Source organism: Pogona vitticeps, chromosome 1, assembly GCF_051106095.1.
Source record: "Pogona vitticeps strain Pit_001003342236 chromosome 1, PviZW2.1, whole genome shotgun sequence".
NCBI classification, from domain to species: Eukaryota; Metazoa; Chordata; class Lepidosauria; order Squamata; family Agamidae; genus Pogona; species Pogona vitticeps.
The window spans coordinates 212,693,174-212,710,556 of NC_135783.1; the positions used below are offsets into that span (position 1 = coordinate 212,693,174).

Below are 17,383 nucleotides of genomic sequence, written 5' to 3' on the forward strand. Positions count from 1 at the left end.
GATCCAGAAATCCTTTACAGTACAGTACAGTACATAAAAGGAAATACTTCTGAAGTCTAAAAACATGCACTACGGCTAACAAGATGTGAGGTATTACACCTAGGAGATGCTTTAAACAAAAGACTGATGGGATGTTTTGTCGTTTAAAAGAATACATTCCGAGTTCTACCCAAGCACCTTAAAAATACAGTACTACTCGTGTCTTACTAGGACCATTCAAGTACACTTGCTTGTACGGTATTGATTGTAAAGCCGAGCCCCCTACTGCCGGGATCGCAGAAATGCAGGAACTACAGTAATGGGCTTGCTTCGGAAGCGCTTTTGGACTTGTACCGGTCGGGGGAACTTCCTTCTGCTGTCAGGTTACTTCCCCGGTGACCCTCCACCATCCCCTCCAAACGCACCTGCGTGACCCTAGATCGCGCGGTTTGCAAGGCAAAAAAAAAGAGAGAGAGAGAGGAAGAACCCGCTTGCCCCACGTGTGGAAAACTTTGCCAGTCTGGGGAGCAATGTATTGGCCAGAGCAAAGTTCGGGGCCACGGATCATCACGGATTTTAATCAGGGTGGCAAAAGATAAAAAACAGCAGCCTGTCAGGGCTGTGGGCCGACTTGGGGCAGTTCTGACTTGGTCGCCGATGCTTTGGTTCCAAACTCCTCCAAGGCGTGGATTTGTTTCGGCCTCCATGGCTGGGGCGGGAGAACCGAGGCAGGGGGTAGCGCAGGAGCCAGGCGGCCGGGATGGGGAGGCCCCTGCCCCTGCGACTCTGTCAGCCCCACCATGCAAAGGGAGAGTCCAGCACAAGGTGCCCCCGAAGCTCCTTCGCAGAAGCGGGCGGTGCAAAGGTGGCCGTAAGTCCCCCGCTCCGCCAGCGCCGGTGAGACGCCCACTCTCCCTCCCTCCTTCCCCACCCCTTCCGACAGCGTGGCTCTCGAGGCCAGCCAGGAGAGCGGCCGGCGCTTGCCAAGGGAGGCCTTCCAGCAAGGAAAAGGAAGCGAAAAGAAAGTTCTCCATCTCAAAAGCTCCTGGAAGGAGGGAGGGAGTTTAAATATATCTATCACCCCCCCTCCCTTTGGCTGCTTTCGAGTTTCCGATTCGGGGGAGCCTTAAAATAGCCGCGTGCGGGCACGGCCCACTCCCAGGCTGTTGCTTTCCCCCCACCCCACTCTTCTCTCGCCGCCGCCGCCGCCGCCGCCGGGCCACGCTTTCCTGGGCGCTGCGCGCGGGCGCGCGCACACACGGGGAGGGGGGGGACTATTTTTGGCGCAGCCCCGACCCTGGTGGCGTCAATGGCAGCGTCTGCTTGCGTCACGCGCCGTGCCCGCCCTCTTCCTCCTCCTCCCGCTTCCCCGCGCTCACTTTTTCCCTTTCGTTCGCGGCGGCGGCTGACGCGACTGCGCCTCATGCTAATGAGCTCGCGCGCTTCCCTCTCCTCCCTGCCTCCCTGCTTCCCTCCTCCGCCCGGGTCCGGCCAAGGCGAGCGCGGCTCCGAGCGGAGGGGAAACTTAAGGCGGCCTCTTGGTGTTCACCCCTCTTCACACTCACCCCCCCACCCACCGAGCACCGCCGCCGCCGCCGCCCCCCCTTTTTGAAACTTCGCCCGGCTATTTATAGAACCCTCTCCACCCCAAGTAGCTCGGGCGGGAAGGAGACTTTGCCCTCCCGGGAGGGAAGTGCTGTCAGCTCTCTGGATGCTTCCTTCGCCTCTCCAAAAGCGAGGGACTGCGGGAGCGGTTGCCGCGTTCCTCCTTCCAGGCACGCGAGGGAGGCCCACTTTGCCAAAGGCGCTCAAGGTTCCTTTTTGGAAAGGAAAAAACAAACAAATAAATCTTTGAAAAAGTCTTCCGGGAGGAAAGTGGAAGTGAACCAAAGGGACTCAACGCCTAACTTCAGGGTAAATAAAGAAAAACAGAATCGGTCTGAAGTATTTGCACGGGACAGGGCTGACTTGCGAAAGGAATCCCCGTTGAGTTTCGTGGGATTTCTCAGTTGAAAAAGCCTAGGCTCCGCCTGATCTCACTGACATCCAAACATGTGCCTTGCAATCCTATCAAGAGCTTGGGAAAAAGTTTGTGTTTATTTTTTTTACTACAACTCCCAGAATCCTTCATCCAGCATAGGTATTATCTGAGGGTTATGGTCGAAAAAAGTAACTTTTCCAAAGTGAAGTTTAGACGGTGGAGGCTGGAACTCTCTGATCTTCCAGATGTTTTTGGAATGCAGTTCCCATCAGTCCTATTTAATATAGGCAATAGTAAAGGATTCTGGGAGTTGCAGTCCAATAACATCTGGAAGGCCACAAATGTTTCCTGTCCCTATTGTACACTGACCCGCAGCGAGCACTCCTGGGGATTGATTTCAGAGTAAAAAAAAAAGGGTAGGCCTGAGTTGTGAAGTCTGATTTCTACCCCGATCCTTCTTCTTTAGTTTACCTTCCCTCTCACCCCCACCCCAAGACACACACATGCAGACGTGGCTCCACGTGGGGCGAGTGGGGGGGGGGAATAGAGAGATCCAGCCACTCCTCTTCATACTTGCCCGGCCAGATCCTTGTTCGACCGTGGAGAAGTCACTGAACTCGCCGGGAGGTGGGACGGAGAGAGACGTTTTGATCGGCTGGGGTGCGGGGGGAGAAAAGGACATTCAGTGGGGGTAAAAGAGGAAATGTTCGTCAGTCTAAATCATCCTCACTTTACCTTGTCCCCTCCTTCCCCCACCCTTCAGAACTCACAGAATAGGACTTGTGGGGAGCGAGAGTGAAGTGGGCATATGCCACTCTGGATCAGCAGGTCCTTCTGGCGACCTGCTGATCCACCATCAGCCGCGGGAACTTCTATTAGCCCCTTTGGGCTCTTAATGGCCACCCTGGACGCCTGGTCCAGTGGATGGAAAGCGAACCAGAAGTGGGAAAGCCCAAGAAAAGAGCACCAACACCAGTCGGCAATGCCATCTTTACTTAGATAAGGACTTACTCGGAACTAAATCCAGCCACTGAACTCAGGGGACCTTGCACTAAAACCCTCTGGACACTGACCCGGGGACGTTCAAGACGGCGGAGTCCTTCGTTGTTCGGATCGTTCGCAGCCTTGCGTTGAATGGACATCCACTGATCCTGAACCCACTGCTCTCTCTCTCCTCACGGAGTCCTTCCCCTACTGGGCTGGGGTAGGGTGCTTGCCGAGGGGCTCCCCCGGCCTCTCCCCCGAGTCCTCATAGTCTGATCCGCGGTCCTCGTCGCCAGGCGGTTCTGCATATCATGTACAATGAAAAGAAACACACACACACACACAATCCTGCAAGCACCTTTTCCTAACTCCAGGAGCGATACCTGGTGCGAGCAGGTCGGTTTCTTTAGTCCTCTCACACGTTGAAAAAGCGAGAGCAGCTGGAGCGCGGGTTGGGGAGGGGAGGCGGTTCGGCAGCGCTTGTGCAACCTGTGGACCGCGTGGTCTTAGCCTGCAAACGAGATGCACTGCCTGCGTCAATGCATTCCTGGCTCTTCACCGGTACCGTGCAGGGGGAGCAGATCCGGCCGAAGACGGTCCTTGTTTAGGCAGGGAAGAGGGAGGGGGAGATCAGCAGTCCCGTGCCAAGCAGAGGGAGAAATAGAGAGCGCCAACTTTTGCACGCCTACTCAGAAGTCAACCCCGTGGAGTTCAGTGGGCATGGCTGCCCGGGAAAAGCGGGTGCACCAGTGTATCACCTTAGATCTGAAAATGGACAGAGTGTCGAAAATGGGGTGCGCACCCCGTGGGAGAAGGCTGCCACACACGTACATGGCTAAATGCAGGACAGCCATAGGCAGAGGCTGGGGGGGGGGAGGGCTTGGAATTTGTTCTTTGCGTACACTCTGGGGAATCGGGGTGTCCTCGACTCGTGGGGTGGGGAAGGGCCCGGCCCCTCTTGTGGCCCAGGCGGCGCGAATGGGAAGGCGGGCACCAGGCAGCGGGGCGGCGAGGGTAGTTGTTTCCCACCTTAAAAGCGCCACTCTTTGGTGATGTCACGTCGGAAATTTACCAAAGCAAGAACTAGCCAACTGTGCCGAGCGATCCAGCCCCTTGCCTGGCTGATTGGGCGGGCGGCACTGACGTGCACTGACGCTTGGAGACTTGAGGTGCATGTTGGCTTTGCAATACGGAGCCCACATAAACAAAGGCACATTGGAGGGAAGGGCCAGTCGGTCCGGCTGGCTCGCTCGCAGAGCCCGACTTCCTGGAGGAACGCCGTGCGCCTGCCTTCGCGCGTATGCTAGCGTGAGACGCACACACACACACACACACACACACACACGCACGCACACAGAGAGAGAGAGAGAGCCAAAGAAAGGGAGAGCGCGGAAGGAAGGGAAAGAAGCGGCGGCGGCGGCGGCAGGAAAGGCGCGCGGGCGCCGCTTGCTCTCTCTCCCTTTCGCCGGCGGATCCGCCCCAGGGAATCGGAGCTGAGCCCCCGCCGGATGCATGAAAAAGACGCCGCCTAACAGGTATGCGGATCGCGCGCGCGCCCATAACTGCTGGCGGATGGCTGGACTGACGGCTGGACCGGCCATCTGGACTGGTGACCCCCCCCCTTTTCTAAAGGCAAAGGGGAGCAATTGCGGGCGGGAAGCGGGGGAGAGAGCTGGGGAGACAAGGAGCGTCTCGGTGGCGACCCCTGAAAGAGGAACGCGTGGTGCGGGGATTGGGAGGGGGGAGAGGGGGGGCTGGTCCCGATTGTACTTCCAGGAATCTCCCCGCTCGGGCCCTTCGGATGATTTTTCCCCCCTGCCAAGATCTCCAAACTGCTGCTTTGAACAGGACGGCGGAGGAAGTCGAGGTCGGCTTCCCTCCCTGCCCTGCTCGGAGGCTGTCAAGTCCTCACGTGTGAATGGGAGTCCTCGGGGTGGATTGTGTCTCGGGTTCAAGGGCAAGAGAAAAGTTGTCGGACGCGTCGTTGCTTGGGAACGACTTTGGTTGCCGCCGGGGCGAAGGCCTAGCCCCCGGCCCCGGAGTGCGGTCCGCGGTCACTTGGTCGCCTTTCCTGCTTATTCCTGCCGCCGGCACGAATGGGCAATGTATCGACGAAAGGCAGCTTTTATAGCGGCGGGGGTGGCTGAAGGTGAGGGTGGGGTGGGGGAAACCACGCCGGCCTCCTTACTTAGCGCAGTCTGTCAGACTGTCAAGGCTAAGCTGTCGGGAGGGAGAAGGCTCTTCCAGCCCTCCTCCAAATGGGTGGGAAGAAATGATTATGGTAGTGGCGGTGGCGAGGAGGATGAGGATGAGGATGATGGGAGCAGTAAATCAACCGGCAGATGAAGGGCCAGCTCTGCTGTGAGTGGAGTTCGCGTGAAGGGCATCAGACACTCCGGAGGAGCAGCGAAGCGGAGTCCCCAGGTGGGCAGGCTTCCGCTGTGAACCTGTGAAAACTTCCCCGGCTTGGCTTGCTGTCCTGTTGAGAGGCTGTCCTTGGGGCGAAGTGGAAGGGATGTAATCGCAGGGGAAAAAAAGCCTCCGGTAAGAAGTTGGCTTGCGTCAGGTTCCGAAGGGGATCCGGAAGAGGAGGGAGAGGTATCCCTTTCTCGTTTAATCCAGATTTGTTACTGTGGACAGCTCACCCCTTGGAAACCTCTGCTTGTTCTGTAGGCGGCTTGGTGGGTTTCATCCGTAGCTTCGTTGGCCTTTAATTGCCTTCGCCTTTGCGCCTGTCTGTGTGAGTGCCTATGTTTCAATTAATTCATTTATGCCGTTAAGCGTTCTTCCGCTAGCATTTGAAATGCGTACAGTCCTGTGGAGTATCTAGAGCTTTCCCTTCTCTCTAATTTTATCTTATTAAACTGACATTCGGAGTCTTTTTTTAAAAAGTCTAATTCAATTGGATTCCGAAAGATTAAGTTATCTCCAAATAAACTGTGGTGTATTTTATATACTTAGGCATCTGCATGTGTATACTCTTTCTCTCTATATATATTTATACACACACATATATACCCAAGCATAGGTACACACCACCCAATAGTGGGAGGGGGATAAAATGTATTTCTCTACTTGTTTACCGCACAGTAAGGATAAATAATGTGGCATGACAGCTCTTTAAATGAGCAGGTTTTCTCCTTCCACGTTCATTAGATAAGGAGAGAGAGGGAGGGAGAGATGGGGATGGAAGAAGAAACCTTGAAATATGTACATACACACACATCACCTGGAGGGAGATGATGTACCTAAAATCGTCGCATCCCCTGTTTTGCCCAAGTCCTGCTGGTGGGGTTCGAGATTTTCGTGTCTTGTGTTTGCTGCCGGTCTGTCCCAGGACTAACCAACTTTTCCCTTTTGTGTCTTGTCTGTTTTTCCAGAGAGCGTCCCGGGCAGGCTGGCGTCCACAGCACTTCGCTCAAGTCTTGGCAACTTGTCCCTCCGGTGAATCTCGACGCTGTCCGCCTTTAATTCCCCCCAACACGCCTCTCACTCGGCCGAAGGTGAGTGAGCGGCCGGGCTCCTGTCCTTCTCCCTTCGCACACCCACCCATCCATCCCGGGGCCCCTTCCTGGCCAACTCTCTTCTCTCCTGAAGGAGGAAGGATGGGCCCTCTTGGCGCATCCCGAGAGCGGGGCTCGCGCAGCATTTGGGACCAGGAGGGAGTAGATCTGGGCTGGGGGTGAGGTGGGGGTGGGGAGCCCACGGTGAGGGGCCGGGGAGGGAAAATGCGGGCTACCCTGGGGTCTAAACACTGCCCACTCTCGGATCCTGCCTCTTCTCCGGCTGGTCTGCGGGGCCAACCTGGAGAAAAAGCGCGCCCCTCCCCCTCCCTCCCTTCCCGCGATCAATTTCTCCCGCTATCTTTCTCCCCCCCCCCAACTCCGCGCTGCCCCCTCCTTTCCTTCCCTGCTCCCTCTGTACACCACCCCCTCCTCCCTGCCTGTACCTAAGCCGGCTGCCTCGCTGCCCCGCCGTCATTCGCCTCCCTCTGGCGGCCGCCTGCCATCCATCTCCACCTTTGCTTTTTGGGCCGCCGCCATCCCCCCCCCGTCCCCATTCCTCTCCCTTTCGGCTCGGCCCACCCTTTCCAACCCTCTTCCCTCTCTTGATCCGAGGTGGGGCGGGGGGAGTGCGGAGGGGGGAGAAGTGAAGCCGGAGAGGGGCAGGGCTGGGGTGGCTGGAGGAAGGTGGTGGTGGTGGTGGCGGTGGTGGAAGCGGGTGGTGGTGGTGGTGGTGGGGAGGCTTGTTGCCCGGTCCACAGCTGAGCCATGTTGTTGTTGTGCCGTGTTTCGTTTGCAGCTATGCCCTGCGTCCAGGCTCAGTACGGGTCCTCGCCGCAAGGAGCCAGCCCGGCCACGCAGAGCTACGCTTACCACCACTCGGCGGCTGCCGGGGAGTACAGCTCGGACTTCTTAACGCCCGAGTTTGTCAAGTTTAGCATGGACCTGACCAACACTGAAATCACTGCCACCACTTCTCTCCCCAGCTTCAGTACCTTTATGGACAACTACGGCGCCGCCGCCGCCGCTGCCGCCGCCGGCTACGACGTCAAGCCGCCCTGCCTCTACCAAATGCCCTCCCAGCCGCCGCCGCCACCCCCGCCGCCGCCACCGCCGCCGGCGCCCTCCATCAAGGTTGAGGAGCTGCCCCTCCACAGCCATGGCTATCCCCCTCCTCCGCCACCGCCGCCGCCGCCGCCGCCGCCCCCCAGCGGCGGGCCTCAGCAGCCCGACGAGCTGGCGGTCTACTACAAGCCTTGCTCCTCGCCGCCCACCCCGGCTGCGGGCTTCGGGCCGGGCCAGAGCGTTTGGGACGAGGCAGGCCCGCTGCACGGCTTCCACCATCACCACCACCATCACCACCACCAGGCCTACGGCGGGGCGGCGGGCGGCGGCGGCGGCGGGGGAGGAGGCGGCGGGGTGCACAAGGCGGCCCCGACGGCCGTGCCGCGCCTCTCGCTCTTCTCCTTCAAACAATCCCCGCCGGGCACGCCCGTGGGCAGCTGCCAGATGCGCTTCGACGGGCCCCTGCACGCCCTGCCGCCGCTCAACGGCGAGCCCTCGGCTCACGGGCCCGGCGGCCACCACCACCACCATCATCACCACCACCACCACGACGGGCAGCCCGCCTTTGCCCTGCCCAGCCCCATCCGGAAGCAGGCCGCCGCCGCCGTCGGCTTTCCCGGCCTGCAGATCGGGCACGCCTCGCAGCTCCTGGACGCCCAGGTGCCCTCGCCGCCCTCGCGGGGCTCGCCCTCCAACGAGGGGCTGTGCGCCGTCTGCGGGGACAACGCCGCCTGCCAGCACTATGGGGTGCGCACCTGCGAGGGGTGCAAAGGCTTCTTCAAGGTGAGCTGCTAAGCCGAGGGTGTGCCGGAGAAAGTGCGTGCGTGTGTTTGTGTGTGTGTGTGTGTGCGCGCGCGCGGGGCGCGCGAAGGGGTGTTTTGGGGCGGTGGGGTTTTTGCGCCGGCCATCCCTGCACCTGGCAGGCCACCGTTCTGCCCAAACCCTCCTTCCCTTTCCTAATTGGCACACACGCTTTTTTCGAGGACTGATTAATTAATTCCTTCACCCATCCGTCAAGGCGCCCGCCTTTCTTCCCTGAGGTCCCGCCCCCGGTAGATTAGGATTCACATTCCACGACCCCTTTCTCTTCTAACCTGGAATCGTTAAACCCCCCTCCCCCCAAATTCTCCATCACCCAAGAACTGGACCCTGGGGTGAAAGGGGCTCCTCCTCCGCCTTTGGACGGCTCCGAGCCAAAACAGGCACATCCCCAATACCACACCCTTGGACACCGGGTGGATTAATCCCGAATAACGGGATTCTCCTAGTTGCCTATCTAAGCGGTTGGCCAGATCTCTTCGCTCGCTTAGTCTCCACGATGGTGTGGATCGCCTGGGCTTCAGTAGGGTTGAGAAGTTCACTACTGCTTAATCACCCTGAACTCACCTGGGGCGGGAATACTGCAGGCACCAGAAAATGATCCTGCCTTTCTCTTCCTATTTCCCGCCTCCCCCCCCCCCCCCCATTATTTGCGTTCTAGATTCCTATAGTCCAGACAAGCTTTAACCAGCACAGACTGGTATCCTTATTTCATCCAACCCATGCCATTGAAAAGTGGCGAGGCCTGGCCTTGGATCAGGCTGTTCCCATCGTGAGGTTGAGTGGGACAGCAGTACCTGCGCGGAAGGAGGGAGTGATCCCAGTGGCAAATATCTTTATGAGAGCGGGGAGGAGAGGCCCTGTGCTGCCGCTATGACTGTCATCATCGCCTTCTTCTGGAGAGCAAGAAGTGTACCTGGGCCACCAGAAGAGAGAGAGAGAGAGAGAAAAAATAAACCAAAGGACCGAGCATGATACATTCAGAGTAGTAAGGGTTCAGAAAGGGATCATCCGCACTCCTGACCCTGTCCCTCCGTGGAATCAGGGGAGAATAAGTCCAAATCACCTCGGAAGTGTCTCCCTCCCCACTCAGCCCCACCAGGAAGCCATTCCTGAAACCCAAGGCAGGCAAGACAGGCGCCCGCCAAGGTCACTCCATTTGACTCTCGGCTGAGGGTCTCTTCAAAGGCGCAAGGCGCGGTCCCGGGTCTCTTTCGCTGCGAAGGCCGCCAGCCTTGGGATAAGGAATTGGGAAGGCAGACCAACAGCCTCGGTTGTTTCTCTCCTCCCCCCCCCGCCCCACTCTGATTTTTTTGGGGGGGAGGGGCTGGCGCCCACTGCCCCTGCCAAGAATGACCGCGGGTCCCCCGGGCCCTCTCCTCCTCGGTCCCACCGCGGGGAAGGAGGGACGGACTGGGAGGGAGGTGATGACCCGGGGCTGCGCAGAGAGCGGGCGGGCGGCAGGGCCTATTTGCATGCGCTTCCCTTTTGCCTCCGGATTGAAATTGGTTAGGACAGAGAACCGTGTCTAAGCTAACCAAGTGGAACAGAATTCCCTATGGTCAAATTAAGTGATCTCTTTATTTCCCCCACATCCTGATTGAATAATCTTATCATTGGGAAGAGAGAAGGTCTCCGAGGAATGTAAATAATATGAATGCCCACGGATTTGTATTTACTGAGCGTCTCCTCATTCCTGCGCTTGGCATGTAAAACACTGGCGAGGCGCTGGCGGGGGAGCTCGTCGGAGAAGCCGCCGCCGCCGCGGCTGCCAAGCGCGGGCTCGCCGTCGGCTTCTTGGTGGGAAAAGGAACCGACGGGCTGCGGGGAGGGCCGAGCTGCGGGGGGCTGGGAATCGGGGGGGGGGGGCAAACGGGAAGAAACCTTTCGCTTGGGTGAAGGGAACTGAGCCGGCAGGGCCCGCCTTGGGGCTTCCAACCCGCTTCCCCCTTGTCTCCGCAGCGCACCGTCCAGAAAAACGCCAAGTACGTTTGTCTAGCGAATAAAAACTGCCCCGTGGACAAACGTCGCCGGAACCGGTGCCAATACTGTCGCTTTCAGAAGTGCCTGGCAGTTGGCATGGTCAAAGAAGGTAGAGCGGGTTGGTCGGGGTGAGGTGGGGTGCTGGGCGGAGGGGCGCGCGAATACCCATCTCCCTTTTAGACAGGGGGAAAAAATTTCATCACAAGGCACCGTCCAAGCCCATTTCCCCCTTTTGCTACCTGGAAGAGTTCTCGCCCTCCAGGTCTGGCCGGCTCTTTTATGCAAGCCGGAAACCTTCTCAAAATGATATCCAGGGAATTCACCTCTGAGTAAGCACAGACTTCAGCTGACTAGGGCCTCGTCCCCCGACGGTTTGGCGGCTCACACCCAGCCTCGTATCGCAGGCTGTCAAGGCAGGAAGGACCAGGCAAGGCAGTCGCAGCTCCCTTCGGAGCGCCTGCTCTTGTCCTGGAGCCCCCCCCCCCTCACCTTGGATGTGCTGGAATAAACCTGTTGGGATTCCTCGGGTGTAAATTGGCGAGGAAGGGATGCCAGAGCAGAAGGCATAAACGTCAAGGCAGGCTGGAGCCCTGGGCGAGGAAGTGTCAATAGGCCTAAGTTCTCAGAGGCACTGTTTTCTAAAATATTAAGAAAACTGGAGGCCAGGGAAGAAGGGTCCCAATTCGGAAGAGGTGCTGTTCCAACACCTGCCCTTAAACGCGGGAAAACGGGGACCAGATGCAGCCCTGATGTTTCCACAGAGTTAAAAAGATTTCCACGGCAAGGGATTGGTGGTCGGTGGAGGGGGAAAAATCAATTTTGAAAAAGGGGGAGAGAAAAAAAGGAAGACATTTTCCTCCCGGGAGATCCTGCCATTGCTGCCTGGCCTGTCCGAGCAGGAAGCCGAGTCGTGCCCTTTCCCCACTCCCTTCAATGCCGAAGACAAGAAAACCCGGACGGGAGTGGGACGGTGGGTGCGTTGTGTGGGAGCGTCGCCGGGCCGGGCTGGCTGATCGGCCTTTCTCTTTTGCAGTGGTTCGCACCGACAGTTTAAAAGGCCGAAGGGGTCGCTTGCCATCGAAACCGAAGAGCCCCCAGGAGCCCTCTCCCCCTTCGCCCCCGGTGAGTCTGATCAGTGCCCTGGTGAGAGCCCATGTCGACTCCAACCCGCCTATGACCAGCCTGGACTATTCCAGGGTAAGATGGACCACAACATTCGCCTAAGGGTCCTCCTCGCGGGGAAGGAGCGAGAGCACGGGGCTAGTCCCTAGTGAGGCCAGTTCTTCCCTTGCGCACCCCGGGTGGTGGTGGAGGGGAAAAAAAAAGAGGTCCCGCAACTTGTAAGATCCTGGCCCGGGGGTAGGGAAGAGTTGCCGATGATTTAGGCAGACGCTTTATATAGGTTTACCCGGGAGTCGGCCCCAGTGTTCCGATTGAGACCTACTTCTTAGCGTGTGTGCATATGCGGGGGGGTTAACTTCTAAGCCTTCAATTCCAGTCGAGGTTGAGGGGTGAGCGCCGCCCCCCTCCCCACCGAACCGAATAAGCCCCTGATCTTTTAGGCTCTTTTCCTTCCAGTGGCTTCAGCGAGTTTTCTCGGAATAAAATGCTTTTTAAGATCGCGCCCACTCCAGTTTACTGGGGAAGGAAGACGGCGCGTGTCCACGGGGCCTTTCTCTCTCCCTACCATAGCAGGCAGCCCCTCTGGCTCGTCCGGGGTCCTCCTGTTCCCCAGCCCAGCCAGAGACAGGCGGTTGACTGTCGGACGCGGTACAGCTAAGACGACCAGGGAAGGGGCGGACACGCACTTGTGTAGCCGAGTCGTGTCTCTTCCAGCACGTGTGCGCGCTTCATCTATTGCTGTATCTCCGGCTTATCTATTTCTCTCGTCACCGACGGGCCAGCTCTTCTGGGCTCGTCCCTCAGGGACACTTCGGCGGCCTTGCTGCTGATGCCGCCGGGATCTTTTGCGGCCAGCCCTTCGGCGGCTGCCTTTCCCCGGGCGCCCGAGGCAGGCGCGCCTTCGCAGCCACGGCCGTCCCCAGCCCTCCAGTCCTCGGCCCCCTTCCTAGCACGAGCCCGGACTGAATTAATTGCCCTGGAACATCTAATTTCGTTACTGGTCAGAGTGAGGTTTAATTGTTATAAAAACCTGGCCCCCCTCCTCGGAACGGGGGTTAACAATTTCACGGGCGATATATTTTAGAGAACCTCATTAAACGGCTGGGGTCTCTCTCTCCTCTCTTTCTCTCTCTCTCTTTCTCTTTCCCCTCCCCAATTTCCTTCTTATTCAATTCCCCCCACCGCTCTCCATCATCCCATCCTCTTCTTCTGCCACGGGAATCCCAGTTCCAAGCCAACCCGGACTACCAGATGAGCGGGGACGACACGCAGCACATCCAGCAGTTCTACGATCTCTTGACCGGCTCCATGGAGATCATCCGGGGCTGGGCGGAGAAGATCCCCGGCTTCACCGATCTCCCCAAACAAGACCAGGACTTGCTTTTTGAGTCAGCCTTCCTGGAGCTCTTCGTCCTGCGGTTAGCCTACAGGTAGGCGTTTTGGGTGGAAAGAGGGCGACCCGGCCTGGTGCTAGGTCGGAGTGGAAGGAGGCGGCAGGGAAATGTCCGGGGTGCGTGCGTGTGTGCGTGTGGGGGGGGGAGACACGGGAAGACTTGGGGAACCCTCCGAGAGAGAAACCCCCCCAGCCCTTCAAGGTCCGCTGAGCTGCTTTTTATTAACTCCTTGGTAATTAGGTGCCTCTTAAACCCTCCATTTATTGCTCTGGGAATAATTAGTTGTTTGCCTTTCTCTCTCCCTCTCTCTCTCTCCGTTCCTCCGCCTCTTTCTTACACACACTCTCTCTCTCTCTCTCACGCATACAATCCTCTCCCCCTCCCCTTTGTCTGTCTGTCTTGTCTGTCTGTGTTTCTCCCTCTCTCTTTTCCTCCTTCCCTCTTGGGCCGCCCTGGACCCGTTCCCTGGGCAGGTCCAACCCGGTGGAAGGCAAGCTGATCTTCTGCAACGGGGTGGTCCTCCACCGGCTGCAGTGCGTGCGCGGCTTCGGGGAGTGGATCGACTCCATCGTGGAGTTCTCCTCCAACCTGCAGAACATGAACGTCGACATCTCTGCCTTTTCCTGCATCGCTGCCCTGGCCATGGTGACAGGTGAGAGCGCCCTCCTCCCCTCGGCCCGTTCCTCCTGGCCGCGGCCCTGATGGTGACGAGAGTGGCGGGGTGGCCTTGGTTCCGCTCCGCACCCAGGCCTTCAAAGCAACCTCTATTCCAGGGCACAGTCTGGGCTTCCGCTGAAAAGATCCCGTCTGTGACCCCCCTTTCATCCTCAACAGTTGCTAAAGCAGATCGAACGTCTCATGTGGGCCAGAAAGTCACCCTCCTGTACTCCAGAGTTAAAATCCACATCCACATAACCAGCCCCATCTGTTTAATCCTAGCAATACTGCCTGAGATTAAAATGCCCCCTTCCTCCATTCATAAATCCCTGTTTTACTCTGAACTAAACGAGACTGGGTATTTAGCTAAACTGTCCTCACTTTTCACTTATTAAGTGCATTTTGAGTCCTTTCCTCCCTTTCTAGCTGGCCTTGAATTAATTCAGAAAAAACCCTAGCCTGTGTTTAACTACCCTGCCACAGACTCACTACACTCCATAGAACATAACAAGTCTCAGGTCACTCTCAGTGGTTGTGCATGTTCCAGGTCTGAGCTAGATCTTCCTGCACCCCAGCCCATTGTATCCCCTTGGGTGGAACTGACACTCAAGATGGGTGCAGGGGGTCCCAGCCCGGCAGGGCCCTCAACTCCTGTCTTTCCTCAGCAAGCAAGGAGATTTATCCCCAGGGTTTTCCAGGTAACTGCCAAACTATCCAGATAACCGAGGAGCTCAAAATAGTTACCCTCTTTTGGAAATTCTGCTGTACTTGGGCTACACAGTGATCATGGTCATCCCTGGGGATGGAAAATATGGTAGTCTTAGAAGTGTCACACCATGTGTAGCAATGCATATGGGAACGTCCACCTCAGCTCTTTCAAAGCCCTCTTAGTATGTAAATCAAACAAACAAAAAATCAAAGGAGCAAGCAAATTTTGTCGAACTGTAAGATAAAAAGCATACTTGTCTGGGTGTGAGCTTTTCTGGATCCTAATTTTTGAAGAAGTGGAAGATAGTTCAATATCCCGGGAGCACACTGTTGTGTAGTGGATAGAGTTACTAACTAGGAGGCCTGGTTTTGAATCTCTGCTCAGCCAGGGAAGCTCATTGGGGGGAGTGGAAACTAGTAAAACCTCTCCCTAAATATCTCACCTACCTAGAAAGCCTATCCGGGCCCAACTTGAGGGCTCAGAATAGCAACAGAATCAGAAAAGCTCACACAGAAATCAATCTGTTAGTCTTCAAGCTGTCGCAAGACTTTTGTTCTGTTTGTTTGTTCTGTATGTTGCATACCTTAGCTAGAACACACTTTGCAGTTCTTGCTGCAACAGACTAGCACACACACACCTAACTCTTCGGCATTATAGGAAGGAGTCCCAGAGGTGTAAATTTCTCAAACTCTGTGGAAGCACTCCCTTGGCCCTGGCTGGGAAAAGGAAGGGTCCTTATAGTGGGCCGGGGTCTGTTTAGGGAGGGTGGGGGTGGGGGACGACCCCTGGCTCACTTCCACACCTTCCTCTTCCTCCTCCCCCCCCCCCCGGTCCACGCTGGTTTGCCGTGTGGCGTGTCTAACGCGCGCTTGCTTTCTCTCCTCGCGGCTTGCAGAGCGGCATGGCCTGAAGGAGCCCAAGCGGGTGGAAGAGCTCCAGAACAAGATCGTCAATTGTCTCAAGGACCACGTGACGTTCAACAACGGCGGCTTGAACCGGCCCAATTACTTGTCGAAACTCCTGGGGAAGCTGCCGGAACTGCGCACCCTCTGCACGCAGGGCCTCCAGCGCATTTTCTACCTGAAACTGGAAGACCTGGTGCCGCCGCCAGCAATAATCGACAAACTGTTCCTGGACACGTTACCTTTTTAGAAACGAGAGCGAGAGAGCGCGAGAGAGAAAGAGAGCGAGAGAGAGAGAGGAAAAAAGGCAGAGGGAGAGAGTAAGGGGGGGGAAGAGAGAGAGAGAGAGAGAGAGAAAGACACAGACAGAGACACTCTGCTGCTATGCTTTCAAATTAAAGAACTTTTAAAGGCCTCAAAAGGGGGGGGCAGAAGAAGAAAGAAAGCAGATGGGGGAGCTGAGACGGGGGGCAGAAAAAGAGAGGAAGAGAGCGAGCGCACCTCTGTTCAGCATGGAGCTCCTGTAAGGGCTTTGCCCCCTTTCCTTCAAACTCCGTTTAGCCTCTCCTGCACCACAGAGACTGGGCACTGGGGACTGTCTCTAGGCCGGCTGGATGCCCTTCCTTGGACTGCACACAGATCCCATGGTACACAAACTTTTTATTATCGCCTAAACGAAAAGCATCCTTCACTTTCCCTCTCCCGAGAACCGAACCAAACCCAGAGTTTATTACTGTTACTGTGATGGTGGTGGTGGTGATGATGAACAAGGACTTTTGAGTTAGAGAAGCTGAGCCTTGCTCAGTCTTAGCTGCTGCTGAAGGCAAAAGTATTAAGGTCACCCCTCCCTTCCCTCCCTCCCTCCTAACATTCGTCTCTCCCCCCCCCCTTTATTAAGGCTTAAAAGCGTGTTCTGGTGTAAAGGAAATCTGTACTATATAGACTACGAAGTCCAAGCGAGAGGGTGGCATGAATCGACAGAAGGCGAAGGATTGTACATTTATCAGAGGCGGTTGGGCTGTTTCTTTCTTAAAAAACAAAAAGAAAAAGAAAAAAAACTATTCTGTGCCTATTTATGAATAAGCTATTCTAACAGATGCTAAAAATTAAGGAGAGAGAGAGAGAGAGAGTGGGGGAAAAACAGAGAGAAAGAAAACAATCAGAAGAATAAATTATAAAGGGGTTTGAAACACACGACGTTGACAATTCAAGATCCATTCTAGAGAAAGCTTGACGATTCTAGGAGGACCATGATAATTATAGGCACTTGCTATTTCAGTAATGTCTATATTCTATAAATAGTTATTTCAGACACTATGTAGTCTGCTAGATTTTATAAAGATTGGTAGTTCTCTAAGAAGCCCCCGACGTTTTCCTCAATTGTAAATAGGTGGGCACACGTGTTAACACCAATCCAAACAGATTCCCTTCTCCCCGGGAGGAAAGAAACCCTCCACTTCCGAAAGGGACCCAAGTTCCCGTGTTTGTAAACAACCGTCCGGCATTCCTTGTTTGTAAGTGTCGTATGTATTGTTGATGCTGATTAAAAGAAAACAGTTTATATCTTGATTAATTTGTTGTCTGAAGCGAAATCAGTCTTGCATGCAGAAAGCTTTTTGACTGTTTCCAGAGTGTTTATCTTCTCTGCAGAACTCACTGGAAATTATTGAGCACTTTGAATTTTGATTTTGGTAAAAAAATGTATTTCCTTTCCATTTTTTAAAAAAATTATTTTCTTTTTTTAAAATGTCTACAATTGTTGGTTAATATATTATTTTACGTTTCAGTAAGATTTTTTAAAAAAAACCTTAAATGCCATTTTCTGTAGTAAATATAATATATATTCCCCCCACCCCCATGTATATTTCCAGTATGGCAGATTCTTAAGTCAATACCCCTTCCCTCCCCGTCCCTGACAGACGCCCTCCCTTCATATATATGAAAGTTAAGACGCGGACATTTCCTCTCTAAAAACTCTTTCTTTGAGAGAGACACTTTTAATGTTTACAGCAAATAAATCCATGGAAACAAACGGAATCCCGTCTTCTTTCTGTCTAGTCGTGCGACATTCCCCCTAGCCCCAAAGGCAGACCACTCCCGTGCAGAACACTGTAAATTTGATCTGGATTAAGGGGGTCCGTGCCAAGATGTGTGCTATTCAATGCCTGGGTAATTTGGGATCCAAGACGTGCGCTTGGGAGAGGAGGAGGAGGTGGAGGAGGATGAAGTAAAGCAAGATGGTTTCTTCACCAGCTTGAATTTTTAAGCCGGATTTTCTGCCATGG

The 17,383-nt window shown here is 55.6% G+C and overlaps 1 protein-coding gene across 4 annotated transcripts; it reads left to right on the forward strand.

Moving 5' to 3' along the window:
* The first annotated feature begins 4,026 nt into the window (after positions 1–4,026).
* Positions 4,027–16,667, forward strand: NR4A2 (nuclear receptor subfamily 4 group A member 2). 4 transcript variants are annotated; one of them, XM_072982993.2, is made up of 8 exons: positions 4,031–4,479; positions 6,325–6,447; positions 7,247–8,295; positions 10,294–10,423; positions 11,348–11,436; positions 12,664–12,866; positions 13,304–13,482; positions 15,092–16,667. In XM_072982993.2, the coding sequence occupies exons 3-8, from the start codon at positions 7,249–7,251 to the stop codon at positions 15,346–15,348; spliced, it is 1,905 nt and encodes a 634-aa protein (XP_072839094.1). In that variant the 5' UTR covers positions 4,031–4,479; positions 6,325–6,447; positions 7,247–7,248; the 3' UTR covers positions 15,349–16,667. The 4 variants fall into 4 exon arrangements, with proteins under 4 accessions (XP_072839110.1, XP_072839094.1, XP_072839088.1 ...); XM_072982987.2 differs by having other exon boundaries at positions 4,032–4,479; positions 11,348–11,511; XM_072983002.2 differs by having other exon boundaries at positions 4,032–4,479; positions 7,434–8,295; positions 11,348–11,511.
* The last annotated feature ends 716 nt before the right edge of the window (positions 16,668–17,383 follow it).